The sequence below is a fragment of the Rattus rattus genome, chromosome 8 (genome assembly GCF_011064425.1).
Source record: "Rattus rattus isolate New Zealand chromosome 8, Rrattus_CSIRO_v1, whole genome shotgun sequence".
Taxonomy (NCBI): domain Eukaryota; kingdom Metazoa; phylum Chordata; class Mammalia; order Rodentia; family Muridae; genus Rattus; species Rattus rattus.
The window spans coordinates 14,639,477-14,664,131 of NC_046161.1; the positions used below are offsets into that span (position 1 = coordinate 14,639,477).

Here is a 24,655-nt window from a genome sequence, read left to right on the forward strand (position 1 = left end):
GCATTCTCAGCTTCATATGTGGCTGGAGTCATGGGTCCTTCCATATGTACTCATTGGTTGGTGGTGTAGTCCCTGAAAGCTCTGGTAGGGTTTGGTTGGTTGATATTGTTGCTCTTCATCTCATGCTGTTCATTTCCTTTTTCTCTGTGCGTCTTCTCTTCCTTTTTTTTTTTGTTTTGTTGTCCTCATTCTTTGTCACTTTATCCCTCCTCTAGTTTCTTTTACCCCATTTCTGCCTCCTTCCCTTTCACTTTTACAACTCTCCTTCTCTTCTCTTTTCTCCATCCCTATTTCTCTGTCTTATGCCTCTGCCTTTTCCTCTTGTTTCTCCCTGTTTCCCTCCTTCCCACCTCTCAGCTCTCCTTAATCTCTCCCTGTCACTCTCTTTGCTTCTCTTTCTCCTCCCTTCTTTCTTCCTTTATCTTAGGTCAATTCCAGCATAAAACAGGCAGAGAGAGAGAGAGAAAGAAAGAGAGAGAGTGAGAGAGAGAGAGAGACAGAGAGACAGAGAGAGACAGAGAGACAGAGATAGACACACACACACACACACAGAGAGAGAGAGAGAGAGAGAGAGAGAGAGAGAGAGAGAGAGAGAGAGAGAGAGAGAGAGAGAGAGTTGCAAAAAACCATAGACAGTCCTATCTTTGGTCAGAATTTATCTGTAGTTGCTTCCACATTACCTTTGGAAAACTTGATTTGGTATTTCCCACTTCACAAATAATTACTTGATGAAATATATTCTTTTAAAAATGTTATTATACCTCAATTTATCTCTTAAGGATAGCAACGTACAATTTTTGGGAGAATTAAAATGGAAGCCATGCAAGAGTTTGGTAGGTGATGGTGTCTGTGTCTAAATCTTCCTCACCCATGTAGCCTGGTGAGGAGGGGTTGTTTCTCTCGGTATTTACTGGGAGGGTGGTGATGGTGAAGTTGAGAGTAATGGGTGCTACTACAGATACATTGCTTGAGTAGCAGATGAAGAGAGAAGCTCCCATCCTGGAACAAAGCAGGAAGCAATCCTCTTTCCAGACCTAACCACGAGCACTGTTAGACTAAAAGGATCTGAAACAAGGGATATTCTATAACTCTTAAGTCATTAAGACTTACTTCATTTTTACAAGTAACATACATATGTATGTAAGTCTCTGCAATAACCACTTCTGTTCAACAGTGAACAGAGTCTTCCAATTCTTTGACCAGGGAAGTGAAATCAAGTAGGAGGTGACTATAAAATCCAACCAATAGCTATACAAAGCTCTTTATAAAAAGAACTGTTTGAGAGGTCCCTGAAAGTGGGAGGAAAAGCTGGGCAATGACAGCCAGAAATACTCACTGGTGGTATTAAGGGTTGCAGCTCCAAAACTATAACCTGTAAAGAAAGAAAATATGAGGAACTTATGGATGAATATCAAAGATTCTGGGCAAAGGAGAATGTAGAGTCTTTGGGGAAAAAGCAGAGGGAAAGAGACGAAAGTGAATGTTTATGGAGGAGACAACTAAGAAGGCAGTGAGACCGAAGGTGAATAGATCTGGTCACTGGGGCTGTGAAGGTTTTATACTTGTTCTTAGGCAAAAAACTGGGAAGTGGTTTTGGAAAGTGAAACTGTATGATTCTGATGGCACTCAGATCTCTATGTATGCAAGGCAAGCACTCTATCATTTACCCTATGGTGGTTTGGAATCATCACAATAAAAGCAAAATTGGAATCCAGACACAAAAGGAAAGGAAAATGGGAAAAAGACCATTCTAGAAAGAGGGATGAATTTGTCAGTACTTTAGAAAAACTAAGACTCTAAATGGGAAAATGATCATTGCTTAAACATGGGATCTCACCATTTATGTAGAGACTGTCCTGATCCAGGGTATAGGGGCCCAGACGGGTGATGCCATGTGTCCCATGGCTCAACTCCCAAAATAGCTGATCTTGGTTTACTCTAGGACTCATGGAGTAAGAATGGAAGTTACAGATGATGTCAACTCCTGTGGTTGCTCTATGATTTTCAGATCTGTCAGAAAGACATTTGAGATTGGAATAATGAGGTCGGTTCTTAAGCAACTGGGGGAATTGAAAGCAGGAGCAGAAGTGAGTAGGCTGAAGATTGTGAAGGAGATAGTTATAAAGTTTGAAAGTAAGTCTCTATTTGTCTTATCTGAGCCTTTGGACACAGGGGTCAGAAATAAGCTCTCTCTCTCTCTCTCTCTCTCTCTCTCTCTCTCTCTCTCTCACACACACACACACACACACACACACACACATTCACTATGACTGAGTGGGGTCAAAAAAGTAACATGGTGCCTGAGGACAGCTTCCAGGAGTCAGCTGGTGAATAAGGGTCTCTCTTGTTTTGTTTCTGTGGCACTTCATACTTCAGGCCGAAAGAATAGCAAACTTTGGGGATTATTTCTGGGTGCCTTCCTCCCACCTTATTGTAGGAGTGTCCAGATTACTGGTAAAAGCAACCACATCAGACATTTTTTGTAAGTTCTGAGAATCAAACTCAGGTCATCTAACTTACATAGAAAATACTTTACCCACTAAAGTCATCTTACCAGCCCCACATTCTGCATTGTTTTTTATTTCTTGAGATCGAGTCATTCATTAGAACCTAAGGTTTGCCATTTATGTTAGGCTGAAGGACTATGCTCCAGTGACCTGCTTATCTCATCTAGTTGTAAATTCAATCGTATTGTTGAATCAGGGTCTATCTTGTTAGCCAGATTAAAGGGGGTTAAAAATGTTTGCCACCACACTCAGCACTTTATGTGGTTTTCTGGGGGTGGATTTCAGTTTTTCAGGATTCTATAAAAAGCCTTATATTGATTGGTCTGTGGGACATAAAACCATGACAGGAAGTTTGGTAAGGCAGAGCAGGTTAACACCTGGAGACTTGGTGGGCATACACCTTGAGATCTAGGTGGTTCCCAACTCCCTGCCATACCCCTGACTGTGAAAACATGTCATGCTTCTCACATAAAAGAGATATGACCTGTGGTCACATAGGCTCAAGACAGAGATTTCCATGCTAATGAAGTACCTAAATGCCCATGGAGCGCAGCCATTAAGATTCCCTTCACGGACATTTTTCCCTGCAAAAGGTATTTAATCTCATGCTGACCCTAAGAAGGGTGTGTATGGTTTTATTCATCCACTTTATACCATGACAATAAACGGTTTGGAACAACAGACTGTCTCTCTTTATTGGGATCCACTGCAAGAAGCCATAGAGAAGGCTTTTGGTGCTTTCTAATCTCTAGTCGAAGGCCTCTCTGCACTCCTGACCACAACTGCCACCAAACCTGTGCCCACCAAGGCTAGTACAATCTCCATGGGACCAGCTGGGGCTCTCTCCCACAGCCCACCCCACCCCTGACCCTGGACTAGATCCAGCCTGTGGGTCCCCACTTCATTCTCAGCTCTGTGATTCCCAGTGGTGCCTGGATGCCCAAGAACCTGGAACCTTAATGCCTCAGCCTTGTTCAGGCTTGGTAACTCCTAAGCTAGCTCTGGCTTTCCCACTTCTCAGACTGTGTTCCCCACCCCTAGCCATTGGTGTCCTAGTGCTTCCTTATAGCAAAGTGAGGTTAGTGTAGTCAAATTCTCCTTGAGCTTCCTTCCCAAGCAGCCTTGCTCTATGGTAGAAGGATGTGTGATCTACAACCTTACAATAGCCCATTTCCCTAACACCTCAGAAAACATTTTACTTGTATTATAAGCATAATATTCAGTTCTTCTAAGAGAACCCTCATTTTAAATAGAATATCATTTGATTTTTCTACAGTAAATAATTTCTATTAGTAAAAGTAATCACTCACTGTTCAACCTAAACTCTGTCTGGGCAGGAAGAAAGTATTAGTGTCTGGGTGGATGGTATATGTAGTAGAGGATGGCTTTGTTGGGCACCAATGGAAGGAGAATCCATTGTTCCTGCTAAGACTGGACCCCATGAGTGTAAAGGAATGTCAGGGGGCAGAAAGGGGGGTGGTTGGGGAGTGGAACACCTTTATCAAAGAAGGGAATGGGGCTGGGGATGGGATAGGGGGCTTATGTCAAGGAAACCAGGAGGGGAAATAACATTTGAAAGGAAAATAAAAAAAACCAATAAAGACACAAACTATCAAGAAGAAGAAGAAGAAGGAGGAGTAGAAGGAGGAGAAGGAGGAGAAGAAGAAGAAGAAGAAGAAGAAGGAGGAAGAGGAGAAGAAGAAGATGGAAGAAGAAGAAGAAGAAGAAGAAGAAGAAGAAGAAGAAGAAGAAGAAGAAGAAGAAGAAGAAGAAGAAGAAGAAGAAGAGGTGCATAATCTCTTGTAGCTGTTTTATAAGAGTTCACTCTACCTGGGGATCTCACCTGAGTGAAGACAACCTGCATCCAGAGTAGCCTGGGGCAATGCTGGTCTTATTGAGCAAGGTACCAAGCTGATGGAAAATTATAAACAAACAAACAAGAATAAAACAAGAGAGGATTAGCAAAAATATAGACGGGGCTTTGCCATAGAGTTGTAAGGTAGAGTTGCTAGGGTTCTTGGAAAGACTTACCCAATAATGTAAGATCCACTTAGTAGAGTTGAACTTCAAGGAACCTGGATGTCCCATCTCCTCGGTATAGTGTAAGTTGGTTATGGTAAAGTTGAGAGTGATGGGTACCATTACAGTACCATTGTCTGTATCAGTGGGGAAGATAAAGATGTTCGGATTTAGACATTGTTAGACTAGTAGAATTTGAAGCAGGAGACATTGTAAACCTGTTAAAACATTAGAATTGTGACTGTTCTTCACTGTTCAAGACATGATTTGTGTATGAAAAATTGTGTAATAAACTCTTTAGGTTCAAAGATCAATAGGATACCAACTGCTAATGTAGGAGTCAGGGAAATTACCAGTCTATTGCACTTCAGAAGAAACTAGTTGGAAGGCAGGTAGGACAATTGCAAGAGTTACCCAACCAATGACTGAATAAAACTCTTTGGAGAAAGAATTATTTCATATATGAAAATCATGGTTAAGAGTTGCTGAAGCTAAGCAATAGGGACAACATTCTAGGTAGATTGGGTAAATGCATGCAGGAAGAGTAATTGGATTGAATAACAGAAATCAACATCTTCATTGGAAAGGTGAATGGGCATTGAGAGAAGAAATCATTCACTTACCTTACTGGTACTAATAATAACCTTCACTGCTGCCTACCTGTGGAATTGTTTGTAGAGGATGGAGCCAGAGAGGAAGCTGGGAAGGAGGTGGTAGCTTTGACGAAAACAAAGCAAAGTAAAAGAAAACAACATATTAGAAATACAATTCAAATGTGATATATCTTTGATAAGTGGCAGCAAACCTGGGTTACTATATCCAAGAATCTATATTTTGATTTGTGACACCATTGTTTGAAACTTAGCATCACCCTTGTCTTGTGTGCTTTGTGGAAGGATGGGTGACTTACCACTTCCACTCAGTCTACATTTCTATGAACCATTTTAAACTTCTGTCCATTTAAAGTGGATACGGAGGAAGATGTTGGTTTATCCATCATCTCATACATACAGGAGAAGGGAGGCAGCCAGTGAAATGTGGGAATCTGCAATACTCACTATTAAGGACGATCCCTGAAGCTGAATATATGTAACCTGTAGAAATATGGGAAGATAAAAAAGGAGAAAGACTGTCACAAAGGCAACTGTTGGCATGAACCAAGCTTTCTGCTACAGAACATTTTAAATTACTAGATTAGAGGTTCTAAGCTTGTCTTCACAAGGATGTTATCTCTCATTCAACTTAGATTTTGTTTGAAGCATACTTTGTGTTCATAATTATAAACAACGTTAAATTTCCAGTCATCTGAACTTTGCTTAAAATTCATTGATTTGATGCAAATATGAATAATAAAAATAAAATGTTGAAAAAAGATAACTTTGCCATTGGAAAGACGCTTTACTCAAGGTTGGACTACCTATAGTTATGAATTATTAAAAGAAATTGAGGAGCCTTGGGAGATTATTTAGTTAGTAAAGCACCTGGCTTGAATTCAGATCTTCATAACACATATAAAAAAGCCAGAGGGGCATGACAGATGTGCCAGTCCATCTCTAATCTTAATATGGTGGAGGCAACTATAGGGAATCCCTGTAGTAAGCTGGCTAGCCAGACTGACCAACACAACAAACTCAAGGTTCAGAAAGAGTCCTCTGCCCAATATATAAGATGGAGAGAACTCAAATATGACACATAATATTAGCTTCAGGCCACCATGTGCATGTACAAATATATGCATATGCAACATCACATAAATATATGTCCAATCAAATGAATATAAGACATGTGCATATAGAACAGAAGCAGAAGGCTAAGTTCTCATCTATAATGGATCAAATGCACTTTATATATTGAGAAGAAAAGAGGCTTTGTTTACTCTACTATTAAGTCCAGATGGAAGACTGGGCTAGATGCAGAGATTTTGACTCAAAACTCACCCAGGCAGGAAGAAGAAACCCACCTTCAAACATGACCCTTTACATTGAAGTAGAAGCTCTTAGCATAAAAATTAGGAAGAAAGCATTTTATGTGGTTGCTGGAAACTCCATTTTTCTGTATTTTCCAGCAAGGAAAATTTTCCTATGTCTGGGCAATAGTAGGCAATAGAACTTTGCTCACTAAAGGCTGAATGTGGGGTTGGGATGAGGTATGTAGAAAGTAGGTTCATGGACACTTCCCTTTCAAAGGTCTGGACTATAAAGGTAGAAAATTTCAAAATTTCAGACATCTTAAACCTAATCATACTAGTTATTGGAGGTAGTGATTAAGATCTAATGAGTATAATCTTCACCGATGAAAGAATAAAAGTAGAGGGAGCAGACAGAAAGTAGATAAGTACAAGTGGGATGCTAAGCTGCATTAAAGGTGAGCAGTCTAGGATGCTTAATCTTGACTGTCAGTTTCATGGGATTTTCAATAACCTATGCAAGTTCATGAAGGCCTATCCAGAGGACTTAATTAAGCAGTCAAGACCATCCCTGACTATTGGTAGTATCATTCCTTGGTTTTAGGCTCTGGGGTATATGAAAAGAAGAACATAAATTGAACACCAACATTCCTGTCTCTCTGCCATGAAGGAATCTTTTTTCAAACACTGAGCCAGAATTAATCTTTCTTTTATTTTTGTTAAGAGCTTTGTTAAACCAACAAGGAAATTGACTAATACTCATCTCCGCACCATTAACATAGAGACTGTCCTGATCCAGAGTGTAGGGGCCCAGTTGAGTGACACCATGGGTCAGATTGCTCAGTTCCAAGTAAAGTTGTTCTGTGGCCAGCCCATGACCCATGTGGTCAGGGTAATAGGTGCAAACTGTGTCTATTCCAGTGGCTTTACCATCCTTCCTGGAACTGGGGAGAGAGAGTATAATCAATATTCATAAATGCTCTTCAGAATTATTAGAGTAATACAGGAAGTTAGTACTCAGTGACAGCAAAAATTCCTTCTTTCACACTCAGGAAAGAAATCCAGAGGGCCATGACTACTTCAGTTCTTAGGAAAGGAAGTCAGGGATACAGGCTGTAAAGTCACTAGAAGATATCTCAACTCTGAAGTACTGATAAAAAGAACTCTTTAATTAAAAAATAGGTGTGAGCTTCTGATGAAGATGATAGTATTGTCCTTTGGTACACGCTCATACTCATGTGCACACATGAGCTTGTTTACTGAAAGCAAAACATTCATGCACATGAAATAATTTTAAAAAATCAAAATATTTAGGTTGAAAGTTTTGCTCTTCAAAAACATTTCTCCCTGTATAACTCAGACTGAGAAGAACTGGGGAGTGGGACAAATATAAACAAATTTTAAGACTAAAACCTGTATCTTTTTAGCATATAGACAGGAGATTTAGCTCATGTTGAAAATAGTTGTCTGGGTATAAATAAAGCAAGTGGTTATATGCATTTGTTTTTGTTGTTTTAAGTGTGTGTGTGTGTGTGTGTGTGTGTGTGTGTGTGTGTGTGTGTGTGTACGCTCATACATGTCTGGGAACCCACAAAGACTAGAGGTGGGTGTTAGATTCTCTGGAACTATCACAGGTAGTAGTGAACTTCCTGACATTGGTGCTGGTAACCAAATTTGGGTCCTTTAGAAGAGTGCTTTTAACCGATTAACCCATCTTTAGGATTTTAGAATTAAGAAAATATAGGGTTAGATATTATTATGAAATTATCTAATGAACTGTTTTAAAGGTTCTCCTCCACCCATCATTCCTATTCTCTTATGTACCATTCATTCCTTGTATTATATTTCTTAGTTTCTTTTTCTCTTTCATGTCTCAGGATCATTTTGTCCATCTCTTCCCATCTTTCCTTAATAATAATAATTACTATTATTGTTATCCTCTCTTGGCTTCCTTTCTATATTTTTAGGTTTCATTCACACTTAGATTACTTTTTTTTACCGGGATGAGTATATGCTTTATAAATAGGGTCCATAGACGAAAGTTTTGGATCTCTGAGTTTGGATCACATTGTTTGATATTTTCTAGAAAAATCTATTTGCCAGTAGTTTTTATAATTTCAGTTTTCTTTATATTTGAATGAAATCCACACACACACACACACACACACACACACACACACACACACACAGAGAGAGAGAGAGAGAGAGAGATAGACTGGTTCCATTTTCTTCCCATACTAATTAATCAAGAAACATGGATGTTCAAGTGAGATGAGCATTGCCTTTTGTTTAGTGAAACCTTAGAAGTAGAGTTGAGACTCTGAGATAATGTCTCTTCTTGTGAAAGAAAGAAAGCAAGAAGAGATTCTAGAACATGTGCCTAAAAAAACTGGTGTCTTATTCTACTGTTGTGCTTGCCAAGGATTTGAGACAGTTATAAGGAAAACTAGCAGCATCAAGGGATGTATTTTCCTAGTACCACTGACTCCTGAATAGCCATCTGTGCTGAAGACATTGGGGGCAGGGAGGGGAAAGTAAGAAATACTTCACATCGGTGGGTGTGACAGCACAGGGGCCACCCTGGGTTGACCTTTTAAGGACTCACCTTAGCCAAGTCAGTCTGCAGCCAGCATATAAAGGCCCTATACTGGTGTTCTTGAACAAGGGCCCAAGCTGTTGAAAAGAGAATAGAAGGTGAGGCAATGGCACAGGGGATCAAAGGACAGATTTTCCCCTTTAATTAGTTGCTCTTCTGTTGGTGATGCACACTGTTGGTGGGAATAAGAATCCACTTGGGATGAACCAATTGGGTAGGTTGGGGTAAAGTTTAGAGGGTATAGGTGAAAGTGGTGGAGCTGGAGATTGGTAGATTGGCCTGGAGTAAGCTAGCATGGCTGACAAACAGTGGAAGTGCCCCAAGTAAAGTTCCAGAAATGAGGAGTTGGGGTCAGACAATAGAGTTTGGTCAGAATGAGGTAGGCTGTGGTGAAGATGGGTATGTGGAATAATAGAGAAGGTAAGACTAAGTTTAGATTGGATAAAGAATGGCAGACTCTCAGAGATGTTTGGGTCTCTAGCTTGGTGAGTTGGAAGTAGAAGGGGATTGAAGAGAGATACATAGGACTAGAGAGGAGATAGTTCTGGAGAGAAGTGTGTGGTGATAAAGTTTGGTTGCGTGACTGTGGAAGATAGACAGGAATAGTGAGAATTCAGGGAAGAAGTGAAGTAAACAAGGCTGGAGTAACGTAAACAGGACTTGCCAGGCCTTGCAGGATCTTCTCTATGGTGTTAAACTTCTTGGATCCTGCAGGTTGCATGTTCTTTGTGTACAGAAGGTTGGTGATGGTGAAATTGAAGGTAAATAACTCCAAGGATGATTCTATAGTAGTGAGGGTTTAAGGAGAAAATTAGCTTTTTGTCATGCTTAGTAATTAACACAGGACAGGTAGAGCCTGAGGCCACAGTCCTGACTCTGTTATCATCTCATTGGAGAGTACAGCATTAAGTATCCTTGGCTCACTAATTGAAAGTAGCAGTACTAAGCCATCCTGCATTTCAGGTCAGGAAGGTAAAAATGAGAAAGAGCTCAATGGGCAAAACTGTTCGGCAAGCATGAGGACCTGAGTTAAGTACTCCAGTACACATGAAAAATCTGGTGGTGGTGGCATATGCTGAAAATCCTGACACTGGAGAGAAAGATGAAGACAGTTAGATGTCTGGATTTTGCTAGCTAGCTAGTCTAGTTGACTATGTGAGTTCCATTTTAATGAGAGACCCTGTCTTAAAAAATATGGTGAAGAATAATTAAGAAAGACAAACCAAGTCAACCATTGGCTTATATAAGCAGTAAATGTATGCAATTGAACCTGTATGGACACATGCCACATACATACAACTCAACAACCTTCTTACACATACACAAGAAAAAATGAGAAGTTATAGAACTTAAAAGGGAATATCTTCAGCGAAGACTCTCATTTATGTTTCTATTAAATCATTTACCAATTTTTTTCACCCATTCACCCAACTACAATTCAATATCATTTCTCTTTTGCAAAAGAAATATGGAAGGATGCACCTAACTACAAGGAGCTGTGATTTCAAGAGCTTCTTAGCATGAGCAACTAACTCCTTCCTTTTATTTTAAAGCTGGTCAGGGACTCATTTTTCTTCCAAACTGTAATGTGATGAATTTTTTAAATACTCACTGCTAGGGCTGGTTACTGCAGTCTGGAGTGTGTAACCTACAGTGAGGAACAAAGTGACAAAAAGTAAGAAGGTTTGTATAAATGTGGAGAAAACAGATATCCTTAAATTGACACAATTCAGGCTTTGCTACAGAAAAGTTCATGTGACCACAACTTACCATTGACATAGAAACTATTTTGGTCCAGGGTATAGGGACCTAGGTGAGTAATGTTGTGGGTGAGCTGTTCTAGTTCCAAGTATAATTGCTTGCTGTCCAGAGCAGTGCCTGTGGAGTTTGGATGGTAAGTGCAGACCATGTCTACTCTGGTGGCCTCTCCATCCTCTTTAGGCCTGGAAAGGGCAAAGAGAGGAGATAGCAATAAGTAGGCTGACTAGTGGTTTATTACTTTGTTTTTTTATTTGCCTGTTTATTTTTCTAAAGAAAGAGAGAAATAAGGTGTAGACTTAGATGGGTAGGGAGCAAAGGAGGAAATGAGAAAATATCAGGGAGGGGAAACTATGATCAGAGTATATTATATGAATTTTCAATAGAAGTTAGAGACAGAAAAAGACTTAAAGAAGAAAACCTTCATAAAAGTAAGTTTTATGTACTGTATGATGACATTTACTTGTGAGTTCCTAAATTATACTTAATTTTGTATTAAACTTTATAAAATTAAAAAAAATAATGCTAGAGAAAGACATAAGGTCTAAGTGGAAAATGTTTTTGTCCTAGCTCTAACATTTGGCAACTCTCAATAATAGGCGTGTTTTTTAACTTCTTTGAACCTTGGTATTTCCATTGGTCCAATGGGAATGATAATTATTACATTGAAAATATTCAGAAGGTTATATGAGGGAAACATTGAACTTTATGATTCTAAAACATACATCAGTTGTACCTTCCCCAGAGTATATTTGTTGATGTAAAGGGATTTTTTTCTGTAATTATAGCTTTAGGATGAGAAGATGAGGTAAATAACATATGTTTCTAGCTAGATTTCTGAGATACATGTTATGGTTAATAAATGTCAACTTAAAAAATTCTCAAATTATTCATAGACAAAACTCTGGGCCTGTATGTGGGGATATATTAAGATAATTGGAGTAAGAAGATCTACTCTGAATGTGTTTGGCACCTTCTAGTCAACCTACATGTAGGAAGTTTTTATATTTTGCTAGCAACTTCATTTTCCTGTTGAAGCTGCTATCAGTGTTACCTATTCCATCTTTCTTTGCCATTAGAACCCAACTTCATTGGCTTCAAACCTAGACTGGAGACCAATAGCTTTCCAATTGTCTTCTTGGCCTTCAGTACATGGTAGAAGCATTTACTATTGTAGACTGAGCAGTTACTGGACTCTCAGTCCCTCTAGGTTGCAGATGGCTATTGTTAGACTATACAACATGAATCTTATAAACCAAACTAATACATCCCTTTTAAAATATGTATCAACCAATAGATTCTTCTCTGGAGAACTCTAACTCATACAATCCTAGTAAATATCCTACTGTACATAAAACAGTCACCCATAATAATGCCAATATAACAATCTCTCTGTTCTGTACCGTAGCGTCTGGCACATATTAACTCCTTGTTTTATGTGAAATATCAGGAATGGTTGGATGTGTCTCAGACTGTATTTAAAAGCTGTAGAGCATCTCTTACAAAGGGTCAGGCATGTCCCTTATTTCATTTGTAATTTGCAATTGTTTTGCCATATTGTTTCTAAGAAGTATTGTGCTAGAATGTGAGGATCATCATCTTTGACTTCTGTTATTCCACTGATCAAAGAGGTTGATTTAGGTGATTGGCTTAGCAGGTTTTTCCTTCCTCTCTTACCACCGAAATGCATTCCTCCCAAAGCTGTACACTTAGTTAAAGTGTATGGCTTTATAGAATACAGGAGGACCACTCTTCAATTAAGGACAGAGGAGTAGTGGTGATTCCTTAGAAAGAGTATCCAAACAAATTTTCAGGAAATACAATGTTATATTAAATAATAAATAACCTCTAAATGTGAATACTGCAGAGACACGGTGCTATTGGGAAGTGGAGATTGCTGGAGAGGAGGGGCTAAGTGAGAGGTCTTTAGATTATTTAGGGTGTGTTCTCAAGGAAACTGTAGCATTTTAACCTGTTCTTTTCTTTTTTTTTTTTTTTTTTTTTTTTTTGGTCTGGATGTGGTCAATTTAGCTCTGTTGCCCCTCCACAAACCAAAAGCAAGTAATCATCTAATTAGAGAGGTGGCTTAAATCTGTGATCAAAACTACACTTTTCTCTTAGGTTTGTGATATACCCTGTTTGGTAGAATGCTGGCCTACTGTACATAAGCTGTGGGTACCATCGCACCACACACACTGGACTTGATAACAGACACCTGTAATCCCAGTATTTAACAGATAAAGGTAAGAGAATCAGAAATTTATGCTCAGATACATACTGAATTTTAGCAAACCTGAATGTGTCAAACAAAAAGACATTTCATTGTAAATTTATTATTTCTGGGCTTCTTGTTTTGTTTTATTTGTTTCAGTTATAGAAGATAATACACATACCTTGGATTATTGAAATTAATAAGAAAGAGAAAAATAGATTCAGGCCTAACTCAGGGGGTTGCAAAAAAAGGTTGAGAACAAAAGTAAGACCTAGACATAGAGAAATGTGTGAAGAAATTCTATCATGCCTTCTTGGGTGGTCTCCTCTATTGTTCTCACCTGAGTGAAGTCAGTCTGCAACCAGAGTCCAGGGGACCAGCAGTGGCATTTTGAAACAGTGGTTTGAGCTGTGAAGAATAGAGAGGATTCAGTTAATGGTCTTAGTTGGGAAAAGTGGGAAGACCAAGAGAGAAAGAAGTGTTATACTAGAAATAGTATGAATGGTACAGGAAGATGTGTGTGAGACTGGATGGGTGAAAGAGGCAGTAGAGATGTAAACCAATTAGAATTTGCAGCAAGGGCATTCATGAATGTGAAAATAAGAATGTGGTATACACCACTGTTAGGTAATAAAGGTTAAGTGGGCAGGATTGTAAGTGGAATGTAGACAGGGCTACAGTGAGTTCAGGGACAGTCAATGAGTATGACAAGGGAGGGATGAATGGAGATCAGAGAGATGGAACAGGCACCAGTGGGTATAGGAAGAGAAAAGTGGAGAGGATTAGGATGGGTGGGCACAATACTGATGTAATACGATAGATCTGATCAGGCATCAGAATGAAGTATAAGAGAGAGACAAAGGCAGTATTAGAATGGAGAAGGGCTTTAGTGAATGGGATGGGAATCAGGACAATTGTATGTCTAGAGAAGGTGGGTGGAACCCACAACAGTGGGTTGGGCAAGGGCAGGTGGGTAGGTCACCAATGGTAAAGGCAAAATATGTAGGCATGGATAGAATGGGTAGTCAGGACATACGTTATCGGAGTAAGAGTGAGGTGGACAAGGCTGGAAAAAGTAGGTGAGGCAAACTATAGCAAGACAGGTGTGGTAGGTACCAGTAAACCCAGAGATGGGAGTTTTAGCATGTCTTTAGGAAAGGGGTACAGAAAGGGAGGTAAGCAAGTCTTGAACTGATAGACAAGCAATAAGTGGAAATGATAAGAAGAGGGATAAGTGGACTGGGAACAGGTGGGTGGGGACCAGAATATGCATGAGCATCTATAGGTTGGGCAAGATGCGGTTGTGAGTAGGACCTTAGTGAATAGAGGGGGCAAGAAAAACATGATATGGTAGGATTAGGAGGATGTGACAACAGTAGATAGGATAAGGGAGATGAACAGGTCACCACAGGAGAAAGCAAGAGAAGTAGGTAGGGCTGAAAGAGTTGGGCAGGGCACCATGGAAGGTCATGGGAAAAATATGGGGAGGAACAAATGGCAGACCAAGACAGGGAAATGGTGGATAGGGCTTTAGTAAATTGCTTGGGCAAATCGATAGTAGGTGGGATAATCTTTAGATAGGGCAAGAAGAGGTGAGAAGGTCTGGAAAAGATAGGTAGAGTCTCAGAGAATATTACAAATGTAATCTAAGTGAGCATTATTTAGGGGTAGTAACAGAGGGACACAGGTGTGGATGGAGTAGGTTAGTCAACCATCAGTGGCTAGAACTAGAGACCGGTGGGCTGTGCAGGAAGAGATAAAAGAGGTATCAGTGAATGGGGCAGGAAGGCATGGATACAGTGAATGAATGCAACATCAATGAGCCATGTAAGAGAAGGGATAGAAGAATGTTGTAGGTGAGTCTTAAGTAGGTGAGGCAATAGGTAGGCCGGGTATTATTGCTTATGGCATGTAGGATGTGGGTGTTTGATAGTACATAAAACAAGGAAGAGAACTAGAAATCAGGTGGCAGGTGTGGCTGAAGTGAGCAAACAGGACAAAACGTGACAGAGTGGGTGAGGCAAGGGAGGTGGGCAGAAGTCTCACCAGGAGCTTCAGGATTTTCTCCACTTTATTGAACTTGGCAGATCCTGGGACCCACATGTCATTCAAATAGGGTAGGTTAGTGATGGTGAAGTTAAGAGTGCACAGCTGCAGAGCAGAGCTTGAGGCTGCAATTAGATTAGGGGAGAAGTTAAGCACTGAGTCATATGTGAAGAAGATTTAGAGTTTAGAACATATTTTATATTCATATCACTGGAACCCATACATTCATACTAGGGCAACAATTTGAGATGTCTCTCCCAGAATGAATGGAACCCCTTATTTTGAATGATATGAATTCCAGCAATTAAACACTTATGGCAGTTAAAATATAATAGCACTATGCTTACAGTCTTGGTAAGATGCCATATTTTACAGCAGACAGCAGTTCTTGCAGAGATTCATAACTAGTCAAAGTGCTGAGAATAACTTTTTAGCACTTAGATACACACAGAACATCTGTATCACCCCTGCAAAGTTCAGGAATTTTCACAAAAGAAGAGGAGGAAAGAAGAAAAAAGATGGGAAGGAGCTCTGTGGAATGCTGTCTTTAACATACCACATGGCTGATGCACTTAAATTCACAGCAGTTGTTACCAATACAGAGTTCCAACATGGATGGAGGAGGGGGTCATCAAGCCACTGATAAATCGCTCATGCCTCTATCACTGCTTTGACTAATTGTTTTCTTTATCTTTTGATTCCCTTCATGTCATGGCATGGCAGCTGTACATAGCTTTATCTATGCATCACTGACAGGTTTGTTCTTTGTGGCATGTCCATCAGAGGAAGAGACCTTAGATGTCTAGAACACAGGGATAATTTATCCGAGCAGGATCAATTCTCAGCTCAGAGTAAAGTCTTATGTTAGAGAATTCTGAAAAGAAACAAAAGCATTTAGAACCATGGAATTATTGGGCATATGTATGTGGCTATGTGGTATTCCTATATGTGCCTGTGTTTGCATAGTGTGGAGCATATGTCCGTTCAGGTACATGTATCCGTGTGTGAAACCCATGGTTGATGTCAGGTGTCTTCTCCAGTCCTAGTCCATCTTTTTTTTTCTTTAATTTTTTTAATATTTATTTTTATTCACTTTACATCCTGATTACAGCCCTCTAGGTTTTTAATTTTTTTATTATTATTAACTTGAGTATTTCTTATTTACATTTCTAGTGTTATTCCCTTTCCCGGTTTCCGGGCAAACATCCCCCTAATCCCTCCCCCTCCCCTTCTTGATGGGTGTTCCCCTCCCCATTCTCCCCCCATTGCCGCCCTCCCCCCAACAATCTAGTCCACTGGGGGTTCAGTCTTAGCAGGACCCAGGGCTTCCCCTTTCACTGGTGCTCTTACTAGTCCATCTTATATATTGAGGCAAGGTCTCTTGCAGAAAACCCAGAGCTTTTTCTTTCTGCTAATCTTCTTTCTAGTAGTTCCAGAGAGTTCACCTCTTGCATTCTGGGATTACAGAGAAGTAGCTATGCTCATCCAGATTTTATGTGGGTTCTGGGAATGCATACTCTGGTTCTCACGTTTAAGTAACAAGTGCATTATTTATGGAATTACCTCTTAACTTTCTATTCCCAACATGAGACCTGAGGAAGAGCAACAGACTCACCTCTGGCTTTTAAAAGTAAAAATACAAACAAGCATACAAACACACAACACACACAACACACACACACACACACACACACACACACACACACACACACACACACACACGTCTTGGCCATTTGTTCAAGTGGTCAAATTAGGAATCTGATAAGTTCATGAGTTGATGTTTTATACATTGCTTCCTGTAGAAATTTTTCTTGACTGCTGATTAATATTTTTCTAAGTCTTTGAGGAAGATTTAGAAGTGAATAGATACCTACATTAAGAAGCAGGTACTAAAGAATGTCTGGATTTTGGAGGCCAGATGCTAGGGTAGGAAATAGTATTCTGAGAATTCTCAGACTTTTGAAGACCCTGTATAAATATCAAGAGTCAACTTTGGTATCCTCTAGGACATACTTTTCCACCCCTTCCGCCTCCTGTAACTAACTACAAGAGCATTTTCAGAGAAAATTTTACCTGTGGGATTGGAGATGGGATTTGCTGTATTTGAAGAAACATTGCTAAGCATAGAGACTGTGGGGAGAAAAGACATTCATTTAGAATAGAGACATCATCTATGTAGAGACACCTTGAAGAATGTCCTAATGTGGGTTCTGATAGGTTTTAAATTGCTATTCATCTCATCTTGGAAGTTTGGTGAAGAATAAAATGAAAAGGCTTTTTCCTTTTTTTATTTCAAAAAGCTAGGTATAAGGATAAGTGTAGTATGAAATTAAGGAAACTTAAAATACTCACCTCTGGGGGTGGTAGCCAGAATATGGTTTGTGTAACCTACAGAGATAATAGGAGATTCAAAGTATATTAGAATTGAGGAAAAGGAGGCCTGGAAAGGGAAGGTTTGGACTCTTCAATATAGCAAAGCACAAAATGGCTGATGCTCACCATTGACATAGAGACTGTTCTGGTCCAGGGTATAGGGACCCAGCTGGGTGACACCCTGGGTCAGACTGCTCAGCTCTCCATATATATGTTCACTTACTAGCTTGTTGCCAGAAGGGATAAGGTGATAGGTACAAATGACATCCACCCCTGTAGCTGCCCTATTTTTCTCTGGCCTGAAAAGGTTAAATAAGAAGAATGATGATAAATGAATTCCTTGAGGAAGGATTCTGAAATACCTGGAACAACATACAAAGGGTTCAGAGGAACAGAAATATCTGGTACAGACTTATAAGTCAGTTGTACAATTTCTATCTTATTGACCTCCAGTAATGTTTGACCCTGGGCAGAGAGTGAGTCAAGAATTTTTATCAATTACAAGAATCACATAAGCAAGTGTAGGTTATGGGAGAAGAAGAAGTCATAAATGAAACATATTAAGAATGATAATTAGAACACAAAAAATCAAAATAAGTGAGCATAAAGGGCATATTTGCTTTAAGAGAAATCATGTGGGTTAACATTAGGGTTCACAAGAAATGTTCTTTTACTTTAAAGTAAGGAGAGAAAGGAAGGAACACAGAGTGGATGATCAGAAGGAACTTGCAATGTTGTTGATTGATTGCTGGACAAGTAGTAGAATGAGGAGAAATTTTGAGACCAGATATGGTACTTCCTGAATTCTCCTGTGCACAAGTTGTGTAGAAATACAGGGAGGAATTTGAACACAGTTTTTGGTCTGAGAGAACTTTAAGTAACTCTAGCCTGCTATTCTAAAGACTCACCTGAGCAAGGCCAGCCTACAGCCCGAATACAATCGACCAACACTGGTTTTGTTGAACAAGAGCCTGAGCTGTGAAGAAGGAGGAGAGGGGTGAGGAGGAGAAATGAGCAATAGAGAGGACAGAATTGAGATGTGAAAAGCAGGCAATGATGAGTTGGACTTGCATATGTATAATCAGAATGAAGAAATGGGTAGTAATTTCTTCAAGGGGCATCACCAGTAGGTGGTGATGGTTGCAATGAGCAGTTCTCTCACCAAGCTTTGTAGGGTTCTCTCAGTGATATTGAACTTCCTAGATCCAGGGTAACCCATATCCTTCTCAAACTCCAGGTTAGTGATTGTAAAGTTGATGGTGAAAGGCACCAGGACAGGGCTGGCTGCTGCAGAAGGGATGACAGAAAGACAGGAGCTCATGCTTTTATTTCTCTCTGGACTTCAGCATGAGGCAATAACTATATACATATTCAAGTACTGGAGAAAATTTTCTTGTAAGAAGCACAGGTTCTTTAGTGGGTAGGGAGGGAAGAGACATCATGAGATCTTCAACTTAATTATCAAGGATAAGTAGGATTGCTGTATAGAGGTAACTTCACTATAAAGCAGAATGGAAGTGTATCTTTCCCTCCAGGTAGCTATCTGAAGTCATCCTTGGCTTCTGAGATTTTATAATGTAAATCTATTTTTTGTCTCTTCTCAGTACTATGTTGGGCATGTTCATGCAAGCCTATAATGTACTTGGACCACAGCCTTCCCTCACACAACTCACAGCCTTCTACTTTTCTGCTCCCACCTCCACCTCTCCCATTATTTTTGTTCCTAAGACATTAACACTTTAACACTTTTGTCATCCATTGAGAAAAATTATATATAAACACATAAGGAACCTAAGGCCCTCAAATGAGAGGAAACATGATATTTGTCTTTCTGAGTATAACAATTCACAATGTATAGCCAGTTACATCAGTTTTTCTACAATTGAGAAGACTTATTGTTTATTGCTGCAATGTTTCATTTTGCATATGTAGTATGTTTTCTTCATCAATTTGTTTGTAGACATTACCGTTGGTTCCAAAACTTGGCTATCATGAAAAGTGCTGCAATAAACACTGATGTGCAAGATTCTCTGAACTATGGTGAGTGAGGGTCTTTTGGGTACACACAATAGTACAAGAGGGTCATATATCAGATGCAGATATGAACATGGTATCTCCTGATTGTGATAGAAGTACAAACCAGCCAGAAAATGTAGATAGAAATTCCACTAAGATCCCATTTCACTTTTCTCAGAATGGTAGTCATCAAGCAAACAAACAGTGGTGTAAGGATGTGGAACTCTTCTACATTGTGGTAATAACCTATGTTATTCCCACTGTGTTGGAAACTAGGATGAAGGCTTCTGAAAAATAATCTACATCCTTTTTTTTGAGATGCACATATTTATTATTGATTTAAGAACTAAGACATTAAATAGTATGTCTCACCATTTCTAACTAGCAGAACCAGGCCACATAACTGTAGTGATGTCATGATTTGATTATATGTGACTTTAAGCTCTTACACTAGAATCTTATGAATAAATAAATGAATAAATAAATAAATGAATAAATAAATAAATATAACATAAACCTTCCAATAGTCATTAGAGGATATTTTTCCCTTTTTGCATATATGTTTTCGTGTATATTACATATGCCTGTATACATGTGCATTTGGAGCCAGACATCATGTCTTATGTCTTTGTTTTTCTACTTTTTTTGGTTTTCTTTCTGAGAAAAGATCTCTCACTAAATGTGGAACTCACTGATTTGCCTAGATTGAATGAGATGTAGGCCTCAGGAATGTTCCTGTCTTTGCTTCCAGTGCTATTATTACAGGTATGTATTACCACACTCTTTTTTTTTTGTCCAGTTCAAATTTAATAATTGAATGAGTTTTATGCTAACTGTTGTGTAGTTAGTGGAGCAGAAACCTTAAGCTATTTGCTCATGTGATCACAGGTAGCTAAAATTTCCTCTTGCCTGATCGTACCTTCCACTGTCTTCTTTTCTAGGTGTCTGGGCTATGGTCAGTACTGCTGTTGAGCCTTTCCCATGTCTTATTAATCTCTTTCTTTCCTTCTCAGGGACATTTGTGTCCCTTAGTCCCCATGCATCCTCAAGTTTCAGCAATCTCCCCTTAGTTAAAGGAACAGTGAGAATAGGCCATGACGGGAGTTCTAGAGCCATGACTAACATCTGACAACCTATGGGAGAACAAGAAGTGTTAGCCTCCAGAGGAGAGGGAGCGATAGGAGAGACAGCCCAGGACACTGTAAGCATCAGGACACTTGAGCAGAGAGGCTCTTTATTAGCTTCAGGTTCTCATCTGAGTCAGAACAACAGTCTCCAGCCCACAGCACTGTTACAAGGATCACACTCTTCTTTTTATGCAAGTGCTGCAGATATGAACTTGGTATCTCATGATTGTGATAGAAGTACTTTACTTGACTGATCTATCATTCCAGTCCTAATGTGATTTTTTTCATAGTAAGATTTTTTTCTATAGTTCTTATACCTTTATGCCCAGGCAATATGCAGTCAAATAAGAAAAGATGCCAGTATCCATTGAAATTTGTTTGCAGACAGATCCAATTCTGTTTATTCTCACAGTTAATTTGTTATAATAAAAGGTAGGAATGAGTAGAGAGGATCACTCAAAATCATCATGTACTATAAAATGACCCATAGTTCTAATCTTGGCAATTGGACATTCAGTTCCATGAATTATGCAGAGAAAAGGACCATTTCCTTATTAATTATCAAGAAGCTGAGACATACATGTATTCGTAAGTGACCTGCAGTTTCATTTCTTTAATCAACTCAAGAAAAATGTTTCTTAACACAAGATGCTGGTCAGTTGGTTAGTTACAGGAGTTATGCAGCTATTCTCAACTGAACTATTTTATAAATTGATTCTTAGTTAATAAGTTCACCAGTATCTATCTCTGAAAGGACTAAGGAAAAAAAATATAAAGGAGAGGCCAAGAAGGTAAATCAATTGGTGAAGTGACTACTGCAAAAGCATGAAAATTTAAGTCCAGATTTCTAGCACCCCTATCAAACTGGAGAAAGGAGAAGCCAATCACTATTGTATAGGTCTGTAAACACAGCTTTAAAGGGGGGAAGAGACAGATGGACCCCTGGAGCCCATTGGTTGGTCAGCCTAGTTGAATTGATAGCTACAGATTTTTTTGTAAGAAACTGTCTTTAGAAATGTGAAGAGGCTGGAGAGACTGTCATAATTCACTTAGTAGGATTAAGTAATGCTAATATAATTCCCATTTTAAAAGTGGAAAGACAGGCCAATGGGAAGCTGGATAATTTGTTTCAGTTCATGCAACCACAAAGATAAAGATATGAATATTAATTGTAGCCATGAATGAGAAATGTTGCTGAATTCTTGGTCCATAGCTACAGGAATTGCTTGGGAAAGTTGTGGAACCTTGAGGGGGTGGAGCCTTGCTCAAGTAAGTGAGCCCAGTCCCACCTCCTTTCTATTTACTGACTTTAGATGCATTGAGATCAGTCATCCTCCATTCCTACCACTATGTCTTCTCTTACATAACAAATTATGTACTGCAAATGGTAACTCAGAACAAGCCCTGATGCCCCAAAGGAGCTTCTTGTGGAGTATTTTGTTACTGTAATGAGAAAAGTAAGAAAGTTGTATGTCACCAGATTGTACAGTTCACACTACTAGAGTCAAACAACACAAGTTGTTTAAAATCACCAACTCCTTGTGATGAGCAGATGGATTTTCCTTGTTCTAGTTAAAAAGGTTTCTGGTGCATTGGCAGTTTTAACATAGAAAAAGTGGGGAAGGAATTCAGGGAACAGAAATACTCAGCTTACAAATTATGGATAAATCAAACCTTTAAAATTCTGCTAAAATGATAAAGCAGTACTTCTGTGGTCAGGAAATTGATACACGTTTATATTACAGGCATACTAATAATTAGAAATAACTTTTTATCTATTTAATTTATTTAATAACAATGTATTTTTTTCTTCTCACCTCCCCTTTAAACAAAACAAATCTAGCTCTTGTGTAGCCCAGGCTAACTTCTGATCCTTCTTTCTCCACCTCATAAGTTACAGGCATGAACTGCAAGGTTTACTTAACGTGATGCTGGTTGGAGTTCAGAATTGTGTGCATGCCAGGTAAGCATTCTGTCAACTAGGCTACATCTTCAGGACCAAAAATAGTTATTAAGACAAACTTCTGACTCATTATTTGATAAACTAGAGATTTGATGAAAGAATGTGCAAGCTCCTTGCACAACAGCCATAACAAACTAAGTAAATACCCCCATCAACTAGACTTGGTAGAATGTACCCTAATTATGGATGTTGGGTGATGTAGAATTCAAGGGACAAAAGTATTAGAAATGGGTTCTAGGGAATGTTTTGGGTGCTAGGTTTAGTATTCAAAGATTCTGCAGGCACCTGAAGACACTATGAAATCTCTTTGGTGTCTTCTGACAGTTTTCATCTACCTCAGATCTCTCCTTATTTTTAAATGACTGGAAGAATCTAAACAGTGGAGAATCCATACCTGTTGGTGTAGAAGAAATGTTCGGTGTTCCTTCAGAAACAGTTGCCAATACTGAAGCTGAGAACAAAGGAAAAACAATTATTTTGACTGTAGATGCTATCCATTAGAAGACATAAGGAAATGACACCTCTCTTGTTCATCCCTAAGTAAATGTGTTTCTGTCATGGGATAGAGTTTCAGGTTCATGGACTTAGTAAAGAATAATGAAGACTCAAGATACTCACGCCTGTAGGTGGTAGCCAGAATCTTCTGTGTATAACCTACGTAGATAATGAAAAAGGAGTAAAAAATGAGTAGGATTGGGAAAGTAGGGGTGTGGAAGGAGAAAACTGTGTCTCTGAAATATAGCTTACCATTGACATAGAGTCTGTTTTGGTCCAGGGTATAGGGTCCTAACTCCATGATGTTTAGTCTTTTCAGCTCCCCGTATAAACGTTCTCTGTCCAGCCCTTGATTAGAAACGTTGGAGTGGTAGGTGCAGACGGCATCTATTCCTGTAGCTGTCCCATTGTGCTCAAGCCTGGGAAAAGCGGCCAAGGGAATTGACATTAAATGGGCTATCTGGGGAGTGATCCAGAGGTGTTTGGGACAGGTATGGAACGGGCCAGAAGAAGTGGAACATTTGGTGTATTGGCTGAAAAACCAGGCTTATACTCTATGAACATGATAACTTCTAATATTATCTTGTGACCAAGAGCAGACATGAAAGTAAACATGTTAAATATAATGCAAAATTCAAACCTACATCATCATGTCACAGTGCCTAGAGGGGTCATATTTATAATAGATGAAAACATGAATTAGGTATTAATAGCAAATGGAAATTCATATTGTCTTAAGAGGATTTCTATGAACAGAACTTAACCAGCCCCCAACCCCACAATTCTCCTTTATTTCAAAGTCAGAAAAAGGAAGAATTAAGAGTATCTGAGCATTGAGATCCTGTGGCGGTTGCAGGCTATGAGGACAGCTGAGGACAAATGGAAGAATCAGGAGCTAATATGGAACTCAGGTATTCTAAATTTTCCAGTGCTGGGGACATAAAGACAAAAGGCAAGATGACTAAACCAGAATAGGAATAACTTAGAAAAGTCTGATCCAACACAATTGTGATGTGTATAAGTGCATTTGTGTGTGTGCGCCCGTGTGCGTGTATGTGTGTGTGTGTCTGTGTGTGTGTGTTCATGCTTATGTATACATATAGATATCAAAGAGTTTATTCTACCTCATGAGCCATCCATCTTGGGTTTTTGAGATAGGTCTCTCTCTCTCTCTCTCTCTCTCTCTCTCTCTCTCTCTCTCTCTCTCTCTCTCTCTCTCTTTCTCATTATGAGGCATAAGGCACACTGATTTAACTAGGTTGACTGGCCAGTTAATCCCCAGGACAATCCAGTATATACCTCTTCATTCTCAGTCCAGTACTGGGTTTACAAGTGCATGTTGTCATGACTGACTTTTTAGGTCGGTTCTGGCGATCAATCTCAGGTCTTCACCCTTGGTCAGCAAGCACTAAATTGACAGAACTATCTCTCCATCGCTTGGGCTGTTATTTTAATGTCTCACCTGAGCAAAGTCAATCTGCATCCAGAGTACAGGGAGCTGATACTGGTTTTACTGAACAGTGCTCTGAGCTGTGGAGAAAGGTGAAAGGCATGAGAACTATGCTGAGGATGAGGGTAAGGGAGGCATGAGAAGAGCAAGTTGTTATCTGTGTTCAGCTCTTTCATTTATGAGCTAT

The 24,655-nt window shown here is 39.3% G+C and overlaps 1 protein-coding gene across 1 annotated transcript in view; it reads right to left on the reverse strand.

Moving 5' to 3' along the window:
• Muc16 (mucin 16, cell surface associated) overlaps positions 1-24,655 on the reverse strand; it is a 169,043-nt gene that overhangs the window by 65,923 nt on the left and 78,465 nt on the right. Inside the window, 21 exon segments of the mRNA XM_032910221.1 lie at positions 1,337-1,372; positions 1,838-2,010; positions 4,351-4,418; positions 4,539-4,663; positions 5,187-5,225; positions 5,585-5,620; positions 7,204-7,376; positions 9,038-9,105; positions 9,693-9,811; positions 10,641-10,676; positions 10,799-10,971; positions 13,339-13,406; positions 15,045-15,169; positions 17,397-17,432; positions 17,544-17,716; positions 18,326-18,393; positions 18,580-18,704; positions 22,918-22,974; positions 23,142-23,177; positions 23,271-23,437; positions 24,481-24,548. Coding sequence (XP_032766112.1) covers positions 1,337-1,372; positions 1,838-2,010; positions 4,351-4,418; positions 4,539-4,663; positions 5,187-5,225; positions 5,585-5,620; positions 7,204-7,376; positions 9,038-9,105; positions 9,693-9,811; positions 10,641-10,676; positions 10,799-10,971; positions 13,339-13,406; positions 15,045-15,169; positions 17,397-17,432; positions 17,544-17,716; positions 18,326-18,393; positions 18,580-18,704; positions 22,918-22,974; positions 23,142-23,177; positions 23,271-23,437; positions 24,481-24,548 — 1,969 coding nt within the window.